Source organism: Dromaius novaehollandiae, chromosome 1 (genome assembly GCF_036370855.1).
Source record: "Dromaius novaehollandiae isolate bDroNov1 chromosome 1, bDroNov1.hap1, whole genome shotgun sequence".
In the NCBI taxonomy this organism is placed as follows: Eukaryota; Metazoa; Chordata; class Aves; order Casuariiformes; family Dromaiidae; genus Dromaius; species Dromaius novaehollandiae.
The window spans coordinates 78,618,769-78,643,683 of NC_088098.1; the positions used below are offsets into that span (position 1 = coordinate 78,618,769).

General features: G+C 39.3%; 1 protein-coding gene across 1 annotated transcript in view; it reads right to left on the reverse strand.

Annotated features, from left to right (window-relative positions):
* Window positions 1–5,396: 5,396 nt before the first annotated feature.
* NTF3 (neurotrophin 3) overlaps window positions 5,397–24,915 on the reverse strand; it is a 52,203-nt gene continuing 32,684 nt past the window's right edge. Inside the window, exon 2 of the mRNA XM_026113193.2 lies at window positions 5,397–6,516. Within this exon, the coding sequence (XP_025968978.2) occupies window positions 5,722–6,516 (795 nt within the window). The 3' untranslated portion in view covers window positions 5,397–5,721. The remainder of the gene's footprint in view (window positions 6,517–24,915) is intronic.

Sequence of the window (24,915 nt, forward strand, 5' to 3'; positions counted from 1 at the left end):
CTATTTTACTGCATACTTCTATTTAGTTTCTTTTTCTTTTGTAAATTGCTACTAAATATATGTGCTCTGGTCATATCCAACAGTTCAAAATACATTTTAAAATTTAGATCCCTGGAACTAGACAGAAAATCAATCAATTTTTGTGATACTAATGTTAAAACCTTGACTTGTTTTGTGTGGTGGTGGATAATACTTTCAACTTAAGTTCCCCCTTATGCATTCAATTTGGATTTAATACTCTCTGAGTCAAATTTTGCCCTCATTAACAGATTTGTAGCTCAAAGTGTTGACAGCAGGGGCTGCATAAGGTTAACCAAGCGCAAGACTTCATCATCTTTGTTCAGCGAGCATAGTTAATTCCTAATTAACGCAACGGGATTGACCTCAGTTAAGAGAGGTTCATTTTCCTTCTGAATTCTTCAGTGTTTCAGGTGGATAGTCTCACGGTGTTTCTGAGTCTTAAAATAGCAGGAAAGAGCCTTTCATCTGAGATAGCTGAACAATCCTTCTCTCTAAATATCTGTAAAATGCTTGCCACTGCACAGCCTCTACTTCCTCTCCTTTCAGCAGCTACTTTCTTTCTCCCCCCTACCCTGGAAATACTTTTGCTTAGAGAAAAAGAATATCCCATCATCTTCTTCACAAGTAGCCTCCACTGGACACATCAGTATTTTCTATCAAAGTGTCTTAATGTAACTTGCAAATATTGGAGTTGGTCTATCAATTATCCTCTCTCCTTCCTGTTACATAGGTAAATAGTAACAATATCCTCTGTTTTATAGAGGGAGCAACTGACACGCTGAGATTACAGCACCCTTTCACAGAAGGATGCCAGGGTCTGCAATCTGTTGCCTTTTTTTCTCCTTGCATTAAAAGAGATGGATAGCCATTGCCTTTGAAGTCAGGCACTATGTTTCTCAGTTCAGACTATCATAATCTGGGAGAATGCACTGGGGTAAAAGGTTTATTTAGATTCAGATAAGTCCCTAACAGAGCTAGGAATGTTCTCTGCAAGGGGAACCCTCCTCTGCCCTTCAGCCCCTGGGCCCATCTCTCCTACAGCTGAAATGCCCTATCTGCTTCATACTCTTACGCGACCACTTTTGGGCAGTTGGGAGCTGTGAATTGAGAAGCACTCACGATCCCTCTTTTGAAAGTCTATCTTGCTCTGCATCTCAGCCCTTGGGTATGCAGAAAGCAACCCTTAATTATGACTGAGTAGCTCTCAGCTCAAGATGAAAACAGAGTAGGGGATGTGGGAAGATGGATGTAAAGATGGTGTAATTCTCGCTCACTTTCACTGTCTTTTTGCTCCATGACTGCTATGCACAACGCCAATTCTCAGGTGTGATTTAAGGAAGCCTGCTCGTGATCTCATCTAATTCTGTAGCTAATGACTCCAGAATTGGACCCTGTGATAAAAGTTTCCAGAAACATGAGGTCATGACATCAAAAGGTCAGCCCCATAGTGGTAGTATGGCTTTCCGGTGCTGCTGGCTTCAAAGCTCAGCCGTATAACCAAGGAGAAGTCTGCATTTGGGGACCTTCATTGAAAGCATTACCATTTGCTGTTCATTTGAGGCACCAAAGAAGCTAATGATTCACATATAGAAAATTGTCCTGCTCATGAATTCAAGTTTTCAGAAAAAAAATCCATGTTTTACCACAGAAGTTAGTTAAATAATGTAATGGGGAATGTCGCGGCTGAAGTCTGCAATAACCTGCACAGAACAACTGCATGGACCTACAACAGTAGCGAATAACAGACACTCACAGGGAAGACTTCATTATCCTTATGTTACTTGACTTTTTTGCACTACATCTGTGTTTGCTTCATCATTCTGCCATCTGCTGTAACAAAATATAGGCAAAGCATTACAGAAAACAAGCCCTTCATACTTTAAAAATGCTCTAACATGGATCACAGCTCTTCACTTCTCACAAACTGTAGTGCTTATTATCCTCTCCATCTCCTCCCCCCCATTGCCCCTCCCCCACCCCACATGCATGATAAATTATATAGGCACACCAAGTGTGGAGAACACAGAATCCCATTGATTTTGCCACAATGTTTCTATTAACCAAAATGAATGGCTATGCATTTTACTTTGCTGTGCAAATGCATTTGCTGAAAGGTCAAAAATAGCAGGTCATTATCATTAAATTTTAATTTTGGAACTCCTGATCAGACTTGTTTCCTGTTTGGTGTTGTCTGTAGATACACAATGTATAGTTGAGTGAAAGACTCTGATTGCTAAAGCATTGAAATAACTGAGTACGAGCAGAGTGGTTTTGAGCACACACTCTGTAAAGTCCAGTCTCTTGGTAGCAGTAAACTCGCTACACAGATTTCATTCCTGAACACATGTTCAAAGGTGATAAAATAAATGCAGATGGTTTCTCAAAACCTCAGAGGAGCATTTTTTACTGTTACTAAATGGACTGTAAAAAATCTTGGAAAAAATTGGAGAAAATGTAGTTTGACACAGACAGGCAATTTCAGAATAGCATCTAGTCATTGGGAGAAAAGCTAAATAAAATGTGTGTTTATAATGATCTGTTGGCAAAACATTATTGACAGAACATCTGAGCTGCCTAACAGGAGTGAGTTTTAAAATACTCAGATTAAACTAGTATTGTGAGCTGAATATTTTGCGTAATTATACTTAACACACATACAAAGAGGTTAGACACAGAACTCTGAATTCATCATGCCATCATCAAAGTTGACAATAAAACCGTCCCTGGCTACACTGAAAACAGAATTAGACCTTAACAAATTTATTACAAGCTTTGTTTACAAACTTGTTACAAAATTACACAGCATCTTATGTGTACACAGGATTTACAAGAATGTGTAACTGATGTGTGCAATTGCTCAGCTCTCTGGTTGAGATCTGCAGGTTTTTCTTTATTCAGGGCCTGATCTAGTTTCCACTGAAGTCTGTGAGAATTTTTCTATTGACTTTAGAGGAAGTTGGATCAGATCCTAAAGGTAACACTTCTGTTCATTCTTATCCTGAGGTGGAAAAGAGGCATATGATCTAATAACCTTATGAACCATTTTTCTTTCTCATTTAATACATTTCAGATGATCGGCATTATATTTACTCCACCACATTTTCATTGGCCGCTTGTAAAATACTTGATGCATTGGTAAAGTTAAGAGTCAAAGTCCAGTTCCTGTTACAGTGGAAAATGACAAATTGCTTTCTTTGAATGTATACAGAATCAATTTCCCTTCCTTTTCAGCGAGCAGAAATAAAGGCATTCAGAATGACTCTAATGTTATTTACATTGCTATAAACCCACTTTCTCCCCCGACTTCCATAGAATTTCTCTGAATTGACAGTGACATAAACAAGTGTGGCAGCTACACTTCTAGGAACACTTAAATCACTAATAAATGGGATTTATGGTCAGTAAACAGCAGTGTCTAAACAAGCTCAGTTAGTGCTCTTGCTTCCTTTTCTCATATGGACATGAACCTATTTGGCACGCTGAAGCACGGAGATCTCTAAAGTTAATGATCCATGACAATATCTGCTCTCAGTTACTTACAGCATTTGAAAACTGATCTTTATTTGGGAATGCAGGGTGCAAAACTGGCTTTTTAACTTAAAAAAAAAAAATCACTGGACATGCCCCCTGAAAAATATGCTTCTCCCCCAAAGCAGAAAAATGAATGAGTAGGGTTTTTTTTTTCATTGTTGAAACCTGAACTTTTCCACTAGTAAAACCAGCAAAAAATTTGTTGAGGATTTTGTTTGTTTGTTTGCCAACGAAGGAGAACGGCAGAAAAATTCTTGTCAGATCCATTGGATACTGAATTTCTTGTTATATTACATCATCTCTTTCCTTTTAAGAAAGGTATTTCCTCGGTATTGAACCGCTAAAGTTATTACTGCTTGAGGCAAAGTTAGGATTTAGTTGTCCAAGGTGATGACATTTCCTCTGAGGTAAATACCTTTGCCTCATGTTGAAAATTATGAGTTCTCAAAACCTTTATATATGGCCTCCCCTGCAGACTCATACCTATATGGTCCATTCCTGGCTTTCAGAGTTGCTGCTATTCCAGTGCGTGGCCTCCTGAACAACCTGGTCCATTTCTCCAGTGGTTTTATGAGGTGTAATGCTCTCCATAAGGGATTAGATGAGACCACACAATATGCTGCCTCTGATGACCTGTTGAAGATCTGAAGTTGGTTCTCCAGTAATGAAAACTATACGGACGGTGTCCTACCACCATGTTTTTTGGTGCTCTGTGCTCATTTTCACTTTCAATGCTGAACACACGACAACAGTGGAAGCCATGATTTAGAAACTTAAGACTGCTACAGCTGCAATGATTTTGAAGCAGGTGGCATTTTCCAGCTCTGGTTGTGAGTTAAGATCTAGCTAGACATAGATGATATATGTAGTTTAATCTTTTTCTGTTGATATCCATGACAAAACACTCATTAACTTTAATGGAAGTGGGATCTCATCCAGGGCATGATACAGATAATGTATAGTAGACCATCTCTTTGGGTAGTGTAATTATACTGTCCCCAGTACAGCTACATGACAATACAAAGAATTTTTGAAGTATACGCTAGTACATTTGTCTGTTCCAAGTAAAAACTCACCTGTATGATTGAAGATCATTGTAACTATGAACTAACTGGATTTTAATCATAATACTGCTCAGAAAGCTATATTATTTTATGCTCCTGTGAAAGGTACCAGGTTTGTCGAGCAGTTCTACACAACTTTTCTTCTGTGAAAAAACGGGTAATGGGTTGCTGAGCAGAACAGCAGCTTTGTGCAGGCATGTGGCTTTGATATCCATTCCAGGATATCATATCTTTCTTTACTACAGTTCTGAAGCCAAGGTCTCCTTTAATGTTAAGACACCATCAGCTTTGTTTCTAATTTAAAAGCTCAGACACAGAGGAACGATGTAACAATGCAAACAGAAGATAATAGATTACTGTGAAGAGGAAGTGGTTGATCACAAAAAAATAGTATATTCTGAAGAAATCACCGTTTATGTATTATATTAATGATTGGTTCTTGGCTTCATTAAGATTCTGTTACAAATATTTTAGATCTTTTTTGTATTATTTGTAAGAGGAACTGGCAGCATTAAAAACAGTTACAAAACAAATGTAATTCAAAAAGGTAAACTGAAGTGGCTGGATTATTAGCAGTCATCCCGGAACGCTAACAGAGGGGAAAATGGCCATTTCAATCGCAAAACTGGCATAATATGCAGAAACTGTATTTTATTACTACTTGCAATGCATATTTTGGTTCATTTTTGTTTTGATGGTGAGGAGTTGACACTGCATCCAATTAGATGTGAATGTATAGAGTGGGGGTTATAAATATGTACACAACTCTTGACATTGATCTGATTTTTAACAAGTTTACTAAATGACAGTCACTGGTTTGACAATACTGAAAAAAAATACTGATTTTACACAGATTTTACAGTATGGTTATGGTATGCTGCCGACAAGCAGTGTCACAAACATAGTCTAATAAAACTGGAGCTGCCCACAGCAGAGGCACACACCCTTTATTCTTATTTATTGAGAGAGAAAGCTTATATACTGTAGATTTGCTGAAGTTTAATAAATAAGGTCAACTTATAATATATAAAACAATATAAACATTTATATGCTACATGCATATCATAATTTAAAGTAATAATTTATATAGCAAAGAGATGCAGATTTATGTTCTTCCTATTTTTCTTGACAATGCACACACGCAGGAGGTGTCTATTCTGATCCATCTCCAGCCTACGAGTTTATTGTTCTCTGAAGTCAGTGCTCTAACATAAGTTTGGGATGTCTTGCATTGGGAGTTCCAGTGCTTATCATCGATGCCTCGGCAGCCATTTTTTACAGGCTTGGCTTCTTTACACCTTGTTTCATAAAAGTATTGTTTAACTGGAGAATTGCCTGTTTTAATTTCTCCCAGCACAGTTACCTGGTGTCCTCTAATGTCGATAGCGGAGGATTTGTCCGTGACCCACAAGCTCTCACTGTCACAAACAGAATATTCCCCTCGGTGGCTCTTGTGCTCCGCATACCTTTTCCTCCGGGAGGTTCTGTTCACGACCACCGAACTTCCAATATAATCCTCCATGAGATACAATGGCGGGGGCTCCAATGGCGTGTTGTCACTCAAGAGGACCCGGGGAGAATTGTAGCGTCTTTGCTGCTTTAAGAGGTCTGTATCCACTGGGATAACTGGCTGGAAGTCTGATTTCACATTTTCAACTCCATCCATGTCCTGCTGAGCCTCTGCTTTCTGCATTATGTTATGATGGTTTTCCTTAATATCTATCATCTGCTTTGAAAGCTTGTTTTTCAAAATGTCTGCCTGAATGAGTTTAATGATGAGAGAATTTATTGAATCTTCTGGCAAACTCCTTTGATCCATGTTGGTTGATTGGATGCCACGAAGATAAGCAAGAAATATCACATAAAACAAGATGAACATCACCTTGTTCACCTGTAAGATCTGAAAAGAAACAGAAAGTTAACATAAAGCCAATTATATAAGGATGTTTACTAGATGCTATAAACATGAAAATTCTGATCTGTGTTTTTAGCATGTCTCACATGTATCTTACGCACCTTAGAGACTCAGGCTGTGTGGTTTTTTTAAGATAATATTTTATAATGAATGCAACTATTTACTGATTTTTTTTCAATCAGTTTCATCTAAATTTCATGCATTCTCCAGGATGACTTCACTTTTCTTCTTTCTGTGCATAGTGGCAAACATCCCACTTAGGTCCTTGCCCTACAGAGGTAGTTTGCTACTTCTTTGGAAAGTGTGACCAGCTTATGGCCCAGATAGAGGCCAAGTTACTTTTACAAAGTCTGTTTAGTAGAGCAGTTTAGTTTCAAAACTGCAATGAGATTATGCAGAATAACGGACTCTCTACTAGTGTAAAATGAAAAAGTTCTATCCAGTTGGCTAAGTGTTGTCAATTTTTTTTTGTTGTGAACTCACAGATCCACAAAATTCCCACCCTCCAAAGAGCCACTTTGAGCAAGCAACTTGAATAATATTTTTAATATAAAATAGTAAAAAGACCATTTAGTTAAGTTAGAACATATTTTGTTTTCATAAGGACTGACTTGTGTTTAACTTTTGCCCTGAGAGCATCAGTATACACTTAGAAATAATACCGTGTTTCAATAGCTCTATCTGGTGCTATAAGGGAAAGCATTCTTGGAGAAAAAAAGATACAGTCAAGCAGCAAAGTGAGGTTTCTTATATTTTGAACTTTGGAAAGCAATGATTAGGCCTCTATAATGCAAGAATGAAGTTCAGATGTATCCACAGAACATTTTGTACCTCCTGTTTGGGAGGTACAAACCTACCTTGGGACCTACCTTGGAAACTGTTTGTTGTTGGTGGTGGTGGTGTTTTTTTGTTTTGGGTTTTTTTTTGAATGAAGCTCCATCAGTGTATTATATATGAAGTAGAACAGAACTGACTGTATTTAGAATATTCAAGGACAACTCACCCCCTCTGAAACTGAAGAGTCTTGTTCAAGCAAGTCAAAATGAAGTCAAGACCAAGACTTTGGAAAATGTGGACCTAAAAGTTGTCTTCTTCTCTGTACTGTTCTTTGCCCTGCTCTGTTCTCTGTGTATTCTCATAGTGTCCTCATAATTCTAGCTTCTGAACATCTTCAAGGAGTTTGTTTGCCATTTCTGGTTCAACTTTTCTGTCATCCTGCTTGTGTAGTTGAGAACTGTGAGAATACTCTAGCACTTGTTTAGGGAGGTGTGTTTTCTCTGTGGTTACTTGGGTATTTTGCATGTGTGCTCATAAGTAAATGAAACTAGTTTTCATTGTAAAATACTAAATCATAGAGATAAATGATTTATTTAGAAGCAGACCAACTGTAATTAAATTGCTGCAGAAGTAGTGGGATAGGGGGCAAATACTGAACTCATGCAGTTACAGCACTCATGCAATGTGGGAAACCCTGGGTGAAATACTGCTTCAATTGATTCAAAACAGCCTTGACCTTGGTTTTCTCACCCTGCAGATGAGTCCTCCAGGAGATGCAGGTTTACAGAATGAGAAAATAGTTGATATTGGAAGGTGCCTCTGGAGACTGTCTTGTAAAATCCCCCTGCTCAAAGCAGGGTCAATTAAAGCAGGTTGCTCAGGGCAACGTCCAGTCGGATATGGAATAACTCCAAGGATGGAGACTCCACAACCTCTCTGGGCAACCCTTCATAGTGTTCAGCCACCCTCATAATAAAAAAAAGGTTTTTTTCTTATGTTTCAATGACATTTGCTATATTTCAATTTGTGCTCACTGCTTCTTGTCCTGTCACGAGATACCCCTGAGAAGAGCTTGGCTCTCTCGTCTTTCCTTCCCCCATCAAATATTCATACATATTGATAAGATTCCCCTTGACCCTTCTCTTCTCCAGGCTCAACAATCCCAGCTCTCCATATGGGAGATGCTCCAGTCTCTCAGTCAGCTTTGTGGCCCTTTGCTGGGTTCACTCCATTAGTTTCATGTCTCTCATACTGGGAATCCCAGAACCAGACACAGCACTCCAGATGTGTCTCACCAGTCCTGACTAAAGGGGAAGGATCACCTCCCTTGACCTGCTGGTGACACTCTGTGTAGTCTGTGTTTTTCCTAGAAGAAATTGCTGGGAAAGCAGACCTCTTAAAGAAAACTTTCCACTTCAAGAAATCACCATTTTTCCATTTAAGATGGAAAACAAAACAAACACACAAAACAGAAAAAACGTGAAAAAAAGTTTTATTGGAGAATCCTCTATCAGCTCTAAGCAAAGCTCCTTCTAGCAACAGTGAGCTCCCACTTCATAGTTTGGAACTGCAGCAAAATCAGAGCTACCCTCTGTGGATGTGTGATCTGTCCTTTTATGGACAAGAAATGTGTTTTCTCCATTCTCAGTTGCACAGTATGAGTTCACCTAAATCTACACTGTTGCTTGCAGCAAAGTTATGCTTTGAAAAATAAAATCTAAGATTTTGAGTTGTCATACAGTTACTGTCATACCTAAATAAATACTAACTTGGATCTCAGTGCCCAAACAGCACTATATAAAAAAAATCTCTTCCTACATCACTTAGTCTTCCTTCAGCAAATTATTCACTTTTAAGAACAGCAAAAATATTTTATAACAGATATCATTCAGAAGATTTCCTACAGCACTCAGAAGAGCTAACCCACAGTGTGACACAAAAGTCAATAGGATGGTGAGCAAAGCTCTGACAATGCTCACTTCAGATGCTGAAAGCATAATTCATGCCAACATGCAGCTGCATGTAATCACTGGACTGCTTAGTTTCAAAGCTAAGTGGCACTAGCAAAATATACAAGCTGGAGCAGGTCATGAGGTGGAAAAATTAATGCTGGATTTTCTGCAGGCTCTCTCTGATGTCATGCTGCACACAGAAAGGAAGGGCTAGGGACCTCAGAATGGTAGCAGTAAGAGTAAATGATTTTGCACGTGTGGGGCTGAAGTATCACCAATGTTAAAAAATATTTTGCTGAATCTAAAGTAAAGTGTCGTACAGATTTGGGGGGAGAAGTGTTAAACTACTCTGAAATGTGACATGTAGTTTAGTTTAGCCTTGGCAAATTATGTGCTGCAAGTCAGAATGTTTTAGAACCAGTATTTTAGTTTTTCTGAAATATTTTAGGGTACAAAATTTGAAATGAAAATGCAATCGTTTGATGAAAGAGACTACAGTTTTCAGAGAGTTTGTCCAAGATGGTTCACTTAGGTGCTTCGGTTCACTTAAGTGGCACAGAAACATCTCAGAAACATCTGCCCATGACTTAAAATTGTTAGGCTGCCCATGAAGTCCAGCACCTCAGAAGATGCGTAAGGCAGTATTCTAGCCAGAAGAAATGGAAGTTACTGGGAAACTGTAGCTGATTCGTGCTTTTAGCTCTATTCAGAATATGAGACAGACACCTGGAAAATGTATTGATTGTATTGGTTTGTTTTGATAATTTTCAAAGCAAATCATTTTGATGTTTCTGGATATGCTTAAAAATGTACGCAATGCCCTTCACAAAACAGAAACGGTGCTTATTTATCATAGCCCAGTGAATAAAGTATCCATAGAGGCGACTTGCATTCATCCCCTTGGTGCTTTCAGAGACAAGATTTGATCAGAGGTATCCTATCTATCTGAAGAGTGCTCGAAGGCTATTCAGCTGAGGCTATTGGACCTGAGTGTGGACTTGTATGGACTTCAGCAGAAGCTGCTCCAGCACATGTAGTGTTACTGCTTCTCCAACCATTTGCTGAATGGCATAAAAATCCTCTGAAAATTTAGTCCTTCACATCATATTTTCTATTCTTTTATTAAAAATTCTTGAAAATAAGATGATTCATTTCAAGTAGAAATAGTTTGTTCATGCCAAATATTTTCTAGTTAGCTGAACACTATGAGATATTTTTGTCATTTGTTGAGGTTCTTCTTTAAGTTTGCCATATGTACATCCCTGTGTCTCTGCGGAATGCCCATAAAAAAGGTTTTCCAGTGAGTATTGGAAAGGTATGAAGAATGGTCCTAGAATGGACACAATGCTATTTAAAGTCCTACACGAAGTACAGAGTAGATTACTATATAAGGGCCTAGGTACATTACATAGGCAAGCATTTCCATGGTGACCTCATAATAAGAGCTCAGCCCAGCATCATGCTTCATGGTACAATAACGGCTGAAGTAGAGTTATTACACGTGAATATAGACAGCCCTAATCAGTGACTGGTTTCACCAGATTTCTGCCTGATATAGCTGATTGTGCTGGAGTACTAATGGTGGTACTTGAGCTCAGTTCCTGTTTTCATGAGCTGTCATGTCAGCTGTGACACAGGCTAGTTGCCATTAAAGTAAGAGTCTTCAGAGTGTACTGAGTATAAATTAAATAAGGCATTATTTAATTAATAGCAATATGACCACATATCCACTTGAATTGGTATAATCATCTTACTATGCAGTATCTACTACATACCTATCCCAGATACCACGTGGTAGTCAAACAGTTAAGATATCTCAGGGTGGATCCAGCAGTATTTATTCAGCACTTTCTCTGAATTCACACCCAAAGGGACCCTTTGTTGATCTACCACAAAAAGAGTAGGCAGCTGCCTAGGATGGGGATTAGAAACCTGATTTAGTCTTGCTACTGGCATATCCAGGCTGCTTTTTTGCCTCTGTCCTCCTGACTCCTTTTCTATTCCATGTGATTGGAGTTCAGCAAGGGCTGTCGATATGGTCCAGGAAGCTGTTTTGCCAGGGCTGCTGAGAAGCTTTGGGTCAGTTCTGCTTTTGTGGGTTTTTTTTTCACTATGCTATGCTGTGTGGCCTTCTAGATATTTTGGATGTACTGGTGATGCTTTGAGCTGCTGCCAAACCCTTGCTAGAAGTGATTGAAAAATGGGGGGCATAGCGTTCTCAAATTAATCATTAAATAAACTCTGCTATGTGAAATTTGGAAAAGCACTGAACATTGATGTAGGAAGGAATGTTAATCTTTTCAAGTTGGTCCTTTTGCAAAGTGGATGCTACCCTGGCTTTCAAGGATGATTAAAAACATGTAAACAAGGGCAAAGAAGATCTTTAAAGGAAGAAAGAGTAGAACTAAGAGACAATAAGGCATAATGAATGGTCTAAAGAATTTTTGGGAGGAGACAACATAATGTGGTAGGAAAACCAACAGTTCCTGGTAGTATAGAGCAGGCTGTTAATTTGCCCTAAACAAGTTTTACTTAGAGATTGCTGACACTCGTGGCACAGCAAGTAAAAACAAACACCATAGAAAAGAAAAGCTGATGCACTGCAAAGTCATTTGTTCCCCTGATCTTTCAACTGTAGCCTAGGTTTACTCTATTTTAATGGTTTATATTCCTTCCTGTCACAGCAGTGTTGGCAGTGTATTAATGCTGTCTAGTCAAGGTGTCTCATGTAAGGCCTACATTTAGGAGAAGTAAACATCCTTACCTAGGGCTTCCATAAGGAAATGAAATCCCCAAAAGACTCTGGCAAGTCACATTTCACCCTTTTCAGAACCCACACTTCACACAATATTGGAGAGTTTTGTTGTATTTCGTTTGTGGTGACTTTTTTTAGAACTATATGGATTTATTTTGATCACTCTCTGAACACGCTACACAGCTAAAAAGCAAAGTATCATGTAATACATTCTGTGAAAATAATGAAATCCTAGTACTGTGAGACAGTGCTTAAGTATTTACTTTTAAGTCGTTGCTGAGAGGAACTGGAATGGAAGCAGAAGTGACTGCTAAATTTTGCATTCAGCATGGTAATACCCAACATGATTTATGTAAGTCAGCTTGAAGTATTTGACACTTTGTGAAAATTTAAGAGCAGCTTTTGTTCTCCAGACCAAGCAGCTAATGATTATTTGCGGTGGCTGACAGCTTATTCAGGCTTTTGCTAAAGAAGACAGTGCAATTATTCTCATTGCTTGCTAAGCACTGTTTTCAAAAACTCACAGCAAGCAACAAGTAGCAGGATGTCCTGTTGATTCCCTCATCGCAATGGCTCTGTTGAGAAGAAATGCAGTTTGTTTCTTCTGTGCTTTAAGACACAGTGAAAAGTACAGAACAAGGAAAATATCACCATATTCTAAATATTCAGGTGAATATGGTGGGGTGGAGTATGAAATAATGGCACATGAAAATCCACACTGTATTTCAGAATAGTAATTGACTATTTGTACAGTACGTGCCTGGAGAAGGATTTATTAAGGCAGATTGCTGCAGAGTACTGTTTGCCCCCAGAGACACAATGACCCTTCTGAATGTTTCCACTTCTCAAGATACAGCAATTTCAACACATATGGATTGAACCTAAAGCTTTTACAAGAGCCAGACCCATGCAGAAGCCTAAGAATTCAGAGACAAAATCAAGTGGGACAGCGTTATGGCAGCTTTAAGCGTTAACCCTCCCATCCTCAGGGCCGACTCAATTGTAAGTTAAAGCAAAAGAAGTTGAAACTCATGCATTCCTCTTGCAGATGGGCTGGGAAGTGTGGATACATACCATACCTGAGGGGACCGCAGGAGTTTCAAGTCCCCATAGCAGGTCAGTTTCTTTTAATCATGAGTTACTCAAAGCTATTTTTAAAGGAGATGACACATCTGACCGCTGGGCCCCATTAGCCTCCAGTGAAAGGTACATACCTAATCTCTTGTGGAAATGGAGCTTAGTCTACAGACTCATTGACATTTCCTTTTCCTCTCTCAATGACTGGCTGAGCATCGCACAGCAAGCCAGTTGTACGTCCAAGCACAAAAATCTCGTCTGCTCTGAATGAATCAACCTCCATGTTTGTGGTTACAGTCGTTACCATGACCCTTGTTGGGTTATTGAGGAAAGCTTTTCTGGTCAGTAACATCTTTCTGGGGAACAGTTTTGTGATAACACATTGGCTGCTAGGAGTAAACTGTTTTCTGCGCAGTTAAACACACCATATGGAGCTGCAGCGACATCAGTTCATTTCAGACCCCACCCCAGATTGTAATGGCATATCGTGTCTACATTTGATCTTCCCACTGCTATATCTTTTCAGAGATCAAAATGTGATCGCCTTAAACATACCTGCCCATTTCCAGCAGAAAGATCAGGAGCAGTTCCTTGGTGCTTACCTCATTAGTTGGAACAGCGTCTGCTTCTCATGCCTTGTGCAAAGCTAATTCTGTTAGGTTTTGGCCCTGCACCTTCGTCCCCCGCCACTGACATCGTTGGGAGTTCAGGGCACTGGAGACCCCCCAGAGGCATCCGACACTCCCCAGCATCCTGTAGCAATCCCACTGAGAGACTCGGCAATTAACAATGTCCAGTACCGTATGAACTGCACTAGCCACATCCCCAGCTCTGTAATCAACTGCAGAAGTAGGAAGGCTTTCCTTGGACACAGATCTTTTTCTATTTTAATTTCTTTCCTCACTGATATTTCTGCAATAGGATATTTGCACCTGTCTGCCTATGCCCAGAACATTGCCATGGTATAACTGTGCATTAACCAGCCAGCTAATGAATCTGTGGCAACTGCTTCAGAGGCTGGGATCCTGATTTCTCTGATTTGCAGGAAGAGTCTAGTGAAGTCATCATCTCTTTTCATTAGTTTCTACATCTGCAAAATAAGGAACTCCACAGAATGGTGTTGGGGCTTTGCTACCCTAGATATTTACTCTGACATCCTTTTTTTTCCCCCTCAAGCTGTTGGTTTTGATTGCAAAACTGGATTTCCTCTCATCACACAAGGCGTGATAGCCATCCAGTATGATGCCCTGCATGCTGTGTGGGAGATGCCTGTCTGAAAGCAAGGAGGCATCTTTCAAGCAGCTATATTTAACAAATATATTTCCATAAATGTTGCCAGTATAAATCATCCTTTGTTATCTTGTAACATTCTCATGTCACTGCTTTTTGAGCGCTGGGAAAGCATTTATCTTGGTTTATACACAGTAGGAGGGGTGCTATTCCTCCCATTTTAAAGGGCAGAGACTAAGGTACAGAGAAGTCAGATGACTTTTGCAAGGTCGTATAGGTGTTCTGCCGTAAGTCTGGGAACTGACACAGGATTTCCATGTTGCACCGTCTGCATCAGAAAAGACCAACTGGAATGCTCTGTGGAAGTTTGATCCATCAGTGACAAGTATGAAATGAAAGGAAATGAAACCAGTGCCATCTGAGGTGAGTGATACCTTAGTTGCAGCAAAGAGCTATAGCCACAGTTGGGGTAAACAATTTCCACAAAAGCCAGAATATTTCTGCATATTATTCACTGCATAGCTCTGAAAACAGCCCAAATTAATGAGAAATCTAAAGGTCATATCCAAAGCTAAAACAGTAAATTCCAGTGACTTGACTAGACCTGTGCTAATTTTACAAAAACAAGATTTGCCCATAGCTTTGCCTTTGCCTTTTTTTTCCCCTTCTTTTTTTTTTCTGGAAGTCATTTGCAAACAGAAGAATATAAAGCACCAGAGCTAAGCTGCTGGTTATGGATAATTTAAGATAATCTACTGTTTGTCTGTTAGTTAATCTTTTCATTACTGATTGTTAATAGCAGCAGGGCCAAGCAGCAAAGAAGTTGAATTTGCCGCTGAATTTGGAGGGTATGCAAACAGCAGTGAGCAAAGAGAAATACCATCTCTGCTGGGGAGATGGAGACATTATAAAATATTGGCAGAAAATTACCAAATGAGAGTCAAACTAGAAATTACAAGCTAGTGTGTTGGGGAAATAATAGTCTTAAGCAATGATACGCAGAGGGAAAGATAAATTTAAAAAGGAGCAATGCCTGATCAGACCTAGGAATGAGCTAAAACTTTGGAAAGACCCAGTATCTAATAAATGTACATACTGAAGTATTTCACTGCAGAACGAGGAAGAGATTGTCCCTCTTTGTAGCACAGCAAAAGATCAGGAAAGCTGCTTGAAAGTCAGAAGGTATTGTCATATTAAAGGAAAATTGGAGAAGAGCAGCAAAAATTACTAGAAAGCTTGTAAAATTGACCTTTGAGAAAATTGCCTGGAAAGTGCAAGCCTTTGCTGTGAGCTGACAAAAAGAGCATGACTGTAAACCCAGTGCGAAGATCTGGAAAGTGTAAGCATTGGTGGGAGTATTCACTTTAGGGTGGGACAAAGGAGCACAATCAGGAAAAACGGGATTAAAATAAGGAAAAGGAAGTTAGGCTGATCATCAAAAACAGTTTTCAAGCTCTGCAAGATGTTTGTAGCCAGCTCAATGCCACACCAAAGAGGCCTGATTTCATGTTTCGTTACAGCCCTGAAATTCCATCTAAGTCTTTCTGTTTTAAACCATTTGAAGATCCATTAACCTTTCAAGTCAGCCTGGACCTACTTTGTCTGAACCAGTGCTGATTAACTGTTTTGTATTAAAGTCAGGCAATAGGTACAGTTATTCTAATTTTCATCTGAGAGATGCTCTGGGGATTTAAGTGCTCTGTAACTAAAGTTGAGAGCAGTCTTCCAGATGAAACTCACTTCTTTCACCTCCTTATGACTCTGAGCGGTGCAAACCTGTCTTCTGCATGTATTAGAGACATGATCTGTATTTTAGTGTAATCTAAGAAGAAAAGAAGGGAAACCATTGGAAGTCTTGAAGTGAAGTGCTCCACATTTATAATGAATTTCTCTTATTGTTCCATTTTTAAATGCCAAAATAAAATTTGATCTTATTCTAGAGACATTGCCTTTGTTTCAGTTTACAGCTAGCAGCAGTGGGTTTTGTATAATTTGGTGGCTGGAGAAAAAGGGAAACAACAGTTAACACTCAGATTCTCAGATTTTTGCCCTTCTATTATGCTATGAATCAGCAGTCTCCTAGACACTCTTTGAAATAGGATGGTCTGATTTTTTTTTTTTTTTTTTTTTTTACATTTACATTCCCACTGGACAATCCATTTTAATTGAAAATGAAGTTTTGTAGGACAAATTTGAGAGATTTTTTAAAACTATTTTCAGATTTTCTGATGTTAAGAAACTCCAAAGGAAAATTGTTTCAAAGTGTCAATTTCAAAATGAATCTTTTGCTGGATTTTATATTGAAAGCAAAAGGTTTATTTTTGCTTCTAGAAGTTGAAACTTTTCTTCCTTTTTCGTATTTTCCAATTTTTTTTCTTTTACAAATTGAAAGAAAACACTGAAATCAAGCAAGCAAACAGAGCAAAAGAAGGGTAACAGCTTCAAAAATATTAGAGCCTCGCTATGAAAAAACATAAACCCCTCAACCTAGTTTATGGGTACAGACAGAACTCACATTTGCAATGAAACAGAAAGACAATAAAAGGAAATGCTAATTAGAAATGAAATGAACATTATTTGGTTCGAATAAAAATTCCTGAAGAGAACCTGAGATGCATCTGTTGATAAAAGAGTATTTTCTTTGGTTTTCTGACAGCTCTACTGTGACCCTTGGATACAGATATTTCCCTGTAGATTAGAAACACTGTTAGTACAACACTGCCCAGTCAAAAGCCCAGTGAAAACTTTAAGATACCATTTGCTGAGAATTCCTTCCAAATGTTGAGTATGAGCCTAGCTGCACCTCCACAAGCAATGCATTGCCACCCCTTGTGTGCTTTGTGGGACTGTGACTGTGACAAGCCATTGCACAAGAGTCTTTGTGGGGAAGCTCCATTTCATTTCATCCAAAACTGCACCTGTGTTTGCTTTGCAAACTCCCATGACTCCTGGTTTCTTTAAAGCTGTACAGAAATATATCCTTGGCCACTTCGTGAATCAAAGTTCACTCTCTAAATTGCCTCTCCCCGCTCCTCAAAGGTTCACAAACCTCCAAGTAGAAAAGTCTTGTTAGACATACAGGTGCAAAATTTTAGATGCAAAAGTTGTGAAGCAGGAGTTCTCAGGACCAGGACTCTAGGCCTGATCCAAATACTCTAAAACCACCAGTAAGATCTCCTTGAATGCAGCCTGAACTGCAAAAAGCTTTTGCACAATAAGCAGGAGGGAACAACAGTGTGACTACAGACAGTTACCTTTTGATCCTTATTCCATCCTGCATGTAGCATGCAGCTGAGTTGTTCGCATCAGGACCATAACAAGAAATGAGCATTGCCGTTTATAATTAATATCTCCTCCATGGTCATTGCACGAATGCAGTAGCTTGTTCTTAACCAGCTTAAAACAATACTTTTAAAGTCCTTCTCAGGGAAAACCAGTCTCATATTTCTGATAAACTAGATAGAGGTAACTGTTTTGTAGGAGTTGTAAAGTTAGAAATTTATTTGTTTCTTTGCGCAAAGTGTAAGATTCTAGACTAAAAAGAGCTTGTGTACCTAAAAGCTTGTCCATTCTGACAAACTAAATAAGCAGGTCTAATAAAAGAGATCACCTCTCCAAACAACCTTGCCCAGTTTTACACTGTGAAATCACGATGGCTACCCTAGACATGCTCTCACACACGCAGTTAGACCACTGTATTGCGGTGGCATAGAAGAGCTCACAAATGAAATCATGGTGCCCATGAAAGACCATTGTGCTTCTTCTCATTGCACCTGAATCTTGAAAAAAGCCATTGCCTACTCAGAGAAGAAAATCATCCTACTACATTACAACTTCCAACTTTACTTTATAGTAAACTGTTTAGGTGTAGGCCTGTCCTGAGGGTAGGGCCTGTTCCAGTAAGTGTAGCTACTCTGTATTATTTTCCCTTTAAAAATTTGCCTGAAGTGGAACCTCTTCTAGTGAATCCTCCAGTTCATCAATGTTTATGTGGATAAAATTTCCAGTATGTAGTTCTCCTTGAGACATGGAAGTTTTCTAATTTTAACTCTCAGTTAACACTTTGCTGTGAGTTTGGCTATATTTAGAGGTTAGGGCGAAAGAATGATGTGAGTGTTCTGGTTCCAGTCTAGCAGAGTGTATATCTTTTAAGTTCATGAGTTGCCCCACTGAAATGACTGCTTATGCATTTAGCTCATGGTTGAATGCTCTCCTAAACTGTGTCCAATTTGCAGAATTGAGCTCTCCCTTCTGAACTCAAAGCATGATCTCTGTGTCCTCCTATTGTGCAAGGCAAGTGCTGCACCTCTGGCAGGCCTTGCTTTATGGAAACCAGCCTGCTTTTTCTTATCTTTCAATCCAGATGCCATTTTGCTGTTGATGCAAAATGCCTCCTTCCTCCTTCTTGCCCAAAATCTTTGAAAGCAGGATTTTAGAACTGGGAATACTTTAGCACATGTTGCTTCCTGCTGGGCATATGATAACCAGAAATTTGGTAGAAAAGCAAAAGTTAAAACTGGGCATGGGAAGGAGCCAAATGAGATATACAGCAGCTGGCTTAAAATTTGACCTTGCCTCTCCTTATACAGTCAGATGTATGGGACTAGGACTAGAAAATTTCTTCTTACTGAAGACATTCTGTTTATGAAATATATTTTAACTATAGAAGGGCAGGAATGAAGCAACACTCTTGGTATGGGAACTAGGAAGCAGAAAAAACACTGTTTTGAATAGACCTTTGTTGACCTCCTGTCATAAATACGCTTTATATATTTCGTGAAGGAATCCTACTGACATCTGATGATCACAAGGCTTAGCTGCATCGTTGCATAATTGACTTGCAGGTTAGATGTAAGCTATGGAGGTGCTGGTGGAAGAGTTTATTCTTTTGTGAGGGATCAGGTATTCATTGCTTTTAGAGGCAAGAAGTCAGACTTGGACACATAAAGTCTAGTGCTACACAGATGTTATGAGTGCATGAGAGCTAACAGAGGGCAAGGGAAGAAGGACTTCGGCACTCATTGCAGGCATGGCAACACTACAGCATGAAGCTGTTTCATAATTAGGAATGGATTTGGTGGGCAAGTGCTATTGCCACTGTTTTACAGTTTTGGAAACTAAAGCACAGTCAGGCTAAGTGACTTGTGCAAGGTCATGCAAGTGCAAGGCCATGCAAGAAGACAATGGTAGAATGGACTTTCAGACATTTGCTTCACGAGATCTAGTCTTTAGTTGGTCTTACTCACTGGATCTTACCCACTGGACCAGCTTCTTCCTTTTGATTCTTTTCAGCACTCCCCTGCCCATAACCCCCTTTCTTCCCCAAGGAAAAATGGGTCAAAATCTGGTCTGCTCTGGTCAAAATCAGAAGTGGCATATTTATTCCCATTGACACAGTAGCAAAGGAAACATTCCTTTCTCTAGTAAAGTCAGAAGTAATATTGAAGCAAGCTGAGGGAGAGAAAAGGATCTGGAAAACATTGCTAATGGTGTCTATAGCTGGATTATGTAGATCTCAGGTGCCTTGTGGAATTAAGAATGACTTAGGATCCGCCTTGACAAAGGAGCATGCCAGTGCAAATTGGCTGTAACAGTTCAGTAGTTTTCCCCAGGCACCAGCAAAACAATCAAGGGAGAGATTTTTGATTCTGCATATAGGAGGAGCCTGGTCCTAGACTTCAACTTGCACAGTAGAAATCCCTGATTAAAAAGGAGCCAAATGCTGTTGTGCTTCAGGAAGTGGGAGAATTAGGGATGCTTACTTTGGACGACAGTGTAACCTTACAGTGTAGCCTGTACAAGAGGAGATGCACAGCTGCATCTCACCAGGAGCAGAGCACAGTATATTGTGAGTCAGAGTCACAGTTCCTCCCTATCTTCCCTCCACCACCACACACACTCCCTTTGCTCTGCTGCAAGTCAATTACTTCATCCTTTCTTTTCTGTGGAGCAGTTTACTCTCCCATGCTCCCAGCCAGCTACTTTGGCTAGCAAGGAATGGGAGGGAGGTGAAGCTAGGGCTCTCTGCACTTTTCTTCTCTTAACACCCCCTCTCCACCCACTTCCTTCCATCAGGGAGTATTGGGTGAGCAGAACTGTAATGAGCAGACTGAACCTGCATAGCTATGGAGGTGAAATTGTTGAGGGAAGGAGGAGGGAGACCTCTCCCTCTCTATTATACTGCTCTCTGACTAGATACTGGCCCTGGCAATGTGTGGTGGAGTTTAACCCAACAAATGTATTCTGTACAGATTCAGAGTAAAGGCCCATGTTAAAATGCTACAGGATATTACCAGTGGTAAAAAACTAGAGCAGCCTGTTCACTGAAACCTGTGAAAGACCAGCGTCTTCCTAACCTGATCTCAGTCCATTCCTGGAAAATACGGAAGGAAGCCCACTGCGAAAGCAAAGCAAAACAATCACATCCTTAGGAACTTTAGGGAGGCAAACATGCAGGGAAACTCTTTGCTAAAGGCAAGAGTTCAGTCAACATCTTGGGATAACTGGATGCAAAGGGGATAATAAGCTCTCAGGCCTTTTTGACAGTGGGAAAACAAAGAGCTTTGCTGAGCTACAAGCAGGAGTAGGCCTGTCTCTCAAATAAGAAAACTCTTTGCTGCAGCTGGCACTGCACATACTCAGAAAATATCTCTTGTGCCCTCCAGGAGAAATGCTAAAGCATACATATACCCCTTTTCTCTCCCATCCTCCCATCTTTGCCTATAAACTTTCTATCTCTGGACTGAAAGCACACCAAGCCTCAGAAATTTCTTCCTCTATGAACTGATGAAGACCTTTTCCACCATTCTTCTGAAGATGCCTCTATGCAGGTAGAGTTTGTGATTTCAATCTTTCAGTATGGCTTGGATTAAGATACAGATGAGTTGAAAGCAGAGAAGAACACAGCAAGGTAAAACTGATGGCTTAAGATCATGTGGACTAGAAGACTCAAGTGCCTGTCTAGAGGTTGGATTTACAAGGAAAATGCTATGCTACAGTTATTTAGAAAAGATGAGAGACATATTTGGGGGCTGCTAGAAATTAAGGAAAAATTCTAAAGAGCATTTATTCCCATTTTAAATTACTAAATAGTATTATACTTGGAGACAACTGTGTATATACAACTCTTAAAAATTAAAGCTCATAGGCCAAATTCTGCTTTCAGTCACACAGAAAGCAAGCGACTGTAGACTGGGTAGCATATAACTGAGGTCATAATCTGGCATAGTGTCTGATCTGGCTCAATTTTCTATTAGGCTAATGTCAGTGCTGGTAAGTTATTATGAGTAAACTCAGTAGGGAATGGGTCAGGTGTTAATGCCCACAATCAACATGATTCGAAATAAACTGGAGGAATTTAAGAAACGATGCAGTATATTCTAATTTAAGTTACTCGTTTAGACTTAAAATAACTCTATTGACATGAGTGGTGCTACCTGGGTGTAAGTGAGCAGAAAATACGATTTTGTGTTTAGAAGACCCTTCCATTTCAGTTCTCTTTAAAAAGTGAAGGAATGAAGCACATGGAAATTTCTGAACACTGAGCTGGTAAAACTATACAATCTTCTTGTCCTCTTCTCTGTGTTCTATGAACAAGTCTAAATTAAGACCTGCAATTGTCCAATATATAGAAGTATAAATTGTGAGAAGACAACTCGCTCTCCATTTTATTTTATTAGTTCTTAAATAAGATAGATTTTCATACTACGATAAGGTCTTAGGTTCAAGTTTTGAAATTAAAGTTTTGGATTTGGTTTCAAAATATTTCCTACAGTTTCAGTTCCAAAAGCCCTCAGTTGTGTTAAGGGATTTAACCCCTTGCATTGCTGAGTGTCAAATTTAGATGCTTTCCAGTGTGCAGACTGACTTGTGCTAGATAGATCTGCCCCACTATAAATTCAGTGATTCTGGGGCTGTGATTGAAATCTGGTTGTTTCTAGAGACTGAAGAAGTTCAGATGAGAAATTGCGCTTTTGGCCTATTTGTGCTAGTCTCATTTTCTACTCACTTTAGTTCTTGCATCTATCTTAGAATGTTACATTTGAGAGTAGAACTTCATATACAATAAATAAATGCTGTGCCTTAGCCAATGTGCAATGCAGGAGACAGTATCTGAGATACCTGTAAGACAAACATGTATGTTTTTTGAGTAAGAACTTGTGCAAGGAGCTTAGCAAGGTGTTCAGCAGGATAGGAACAGCAGTGCTCTCACAAAGTGTCTCATGGCCTCTTCTGACAATTGGCTCTCACAATTACCCTGCTAGTGCTTTATCATACACAGTCTAAGCCATGGAAACATTTTCAGAATAGGATGTTTTCCGAGATATGCAAAAAGAAATTAGGTGCCCATTTGGTACTAAAAAATCCTCACTCTCATAAAATCCCAAATGAAACCAAAGGAGAGACTAAAAAGAACAAAGATTTTAAGATTTGATCCTTAACCATTACATACTGAAAGAAAATACATAGCCATTAACATTTTATTAGTTCTTGTCCTTTGTACCCTAGGAAAGCAAAATTGCAGCCCTTCTAATGAAAACAAAACAAACAAAATACCACAGAGTCCATAGAAGAAAGGGGCAAGACAAAGAAGAAGGCATAATGCTTATCATAATTTTCCTTCAGACCCTAGATAATGGTTGGCTACTTAAAAAAAAAAAAAAAAAAAAGTAATTGTATTCCTTTTGAAGCTCCTCTGGTTGGAAATTGCGTTATGTAGTTCCCTGTCTTTTTCTCTTTTGAAAACATTCATGCTCCTTGCTTTAGTTACTCTTCAGGGTAACATGTTCCATATGCCAAATAGCCTTTGTATGAAATAGTTTAGACTAAATTCTCTTTTTATCCTCGTGACCTAATTTTAAGGTCTTACTGCTGTGAAGGACTAATCTGGATCAGTTCGATCAGACCCTCTTATTTTATAAATGACATTTAATTTACCACAACTTTTCCCCCTTTTCCATAATAATAAGCCCAACCAAGTCTTTCTTTGTAAGTGTTCCTATCATAAACTTCCTTAAGTTTTACTGCTAATTGAACAGTGCTGTCTGACTTAGTTCATTATTATACTACTTGCTTTCATTTAAGTGCATTTTTGAAGTAATGCAACACAGAAGCCTATTATCTTCTTTTTTCTCAGTTGCTTTTCTCTGGAGTAGAGGCCAAAGAGGACGTCTTTTGGTTAACAGTGGCTCCCAAAGTATTTTTCTATGCTTTACATACAACATAATTTTCTTCCTGGCTAGATATTCCCTGTGATTCTTTTTTCCTTGGAAGAAATTGCATTTAGCATCTTCACACGCACCATTTTCTTTGTGCCTTCCCATCAGGCTTCTCTTTAAGAATTAAAGTATATACTTGAAAATTGCCCAGACTTTTCAGTGTAACCATTAGCTAATTCAACAGTTCTCACTGTGGACTCCTGATACTCCCTCCGCTTACACTGGTTAAACTGAGGGAAAACTCCAGTTACGTTAATGCAGTGAGTGAGAGAACAGACCTCTCTCCTTTTGATTATTTTCTTCCAATTTCATATTCTTCGATTATTCAGAGCTATATTCCTGCCACAATACTTTTCTGTCTTTTCACTCTTTTAAATTGTTTACTGTCAATTTAGCTTGTACAGGGGTGAACAAGACCAAACAAACAGTTTTAAAACGGATCATCTAGAAAAGTCCCAGCAATTCACCCATGAAACTGAGGCTGAATAGGCTGAACCTATTTCAAAGGCATACTGTTTTATTGCAAAATCAGTCAGGGACTGCACTACTTCTTCTTGCCTTTGACACAGCCATACGAGCAGAAGACTTTGTGAATATCTGTGGCTATGTCCTGGCAAAAAAGTTTTTTCACTCTTTGAGATTACTTTGCCTGTCTGAGGTAGCTATATCCATACAAAGTGCAGCCATATCCCTAGTGGAGTTTGCCCACAAGGAGCACTGGGCTAATGTGAGTCAGCTTGGCGAATACTCAACAGTAGACCCCGGCCTACTGTTGGCTACACAAGAGTTGTGCCTGCAGAGTATTTTTTCTCTCTCTCTCTTTTTTTTTTTTTAATAAAAATCCCTGTCAAACTCGCTATGTGTGGCACTTACACAGATATACTACTGGTAAGTTCTTGTGTTGCTATGGCTTATGCTTGGGAAAGGGCCATGGTAGAAAAATCCTTTTTCTTACCATGTGCTGTCCTCACATCAGAGACCTTTGTGAGCAGAGTCAGCAAGCTGAATTGTGGATATAGACAAGGCTTTCTGTTCCCCTCAGCCTTGTAATATGTGTTGACTCCTTATCTTGACAGTATTTACTTTCATGATATTCCCATGAAGCAGAACTGTGTTCCAATTCCTGTTTTGCAGGTGAAAATAAACACAGAGACCAGCTGACCTGCCCAAGTCCCACAGGAGGTTTGTGGTGGGACAGAGAGTTGGATGGCACAGAACCTATTTACAGCCAGACAGAGCAGCTTCTGGGTTTAGACCAGTTTCGTATTCCAGGTTTAGCTCTAGAACAGCTGAAATCAGCCTGCAGGGAAAACACATCAGTCCCTGAATAGCACAAATAATGGAGTCTGGTTTTCTGCAGCTTAGTATCTTGTGA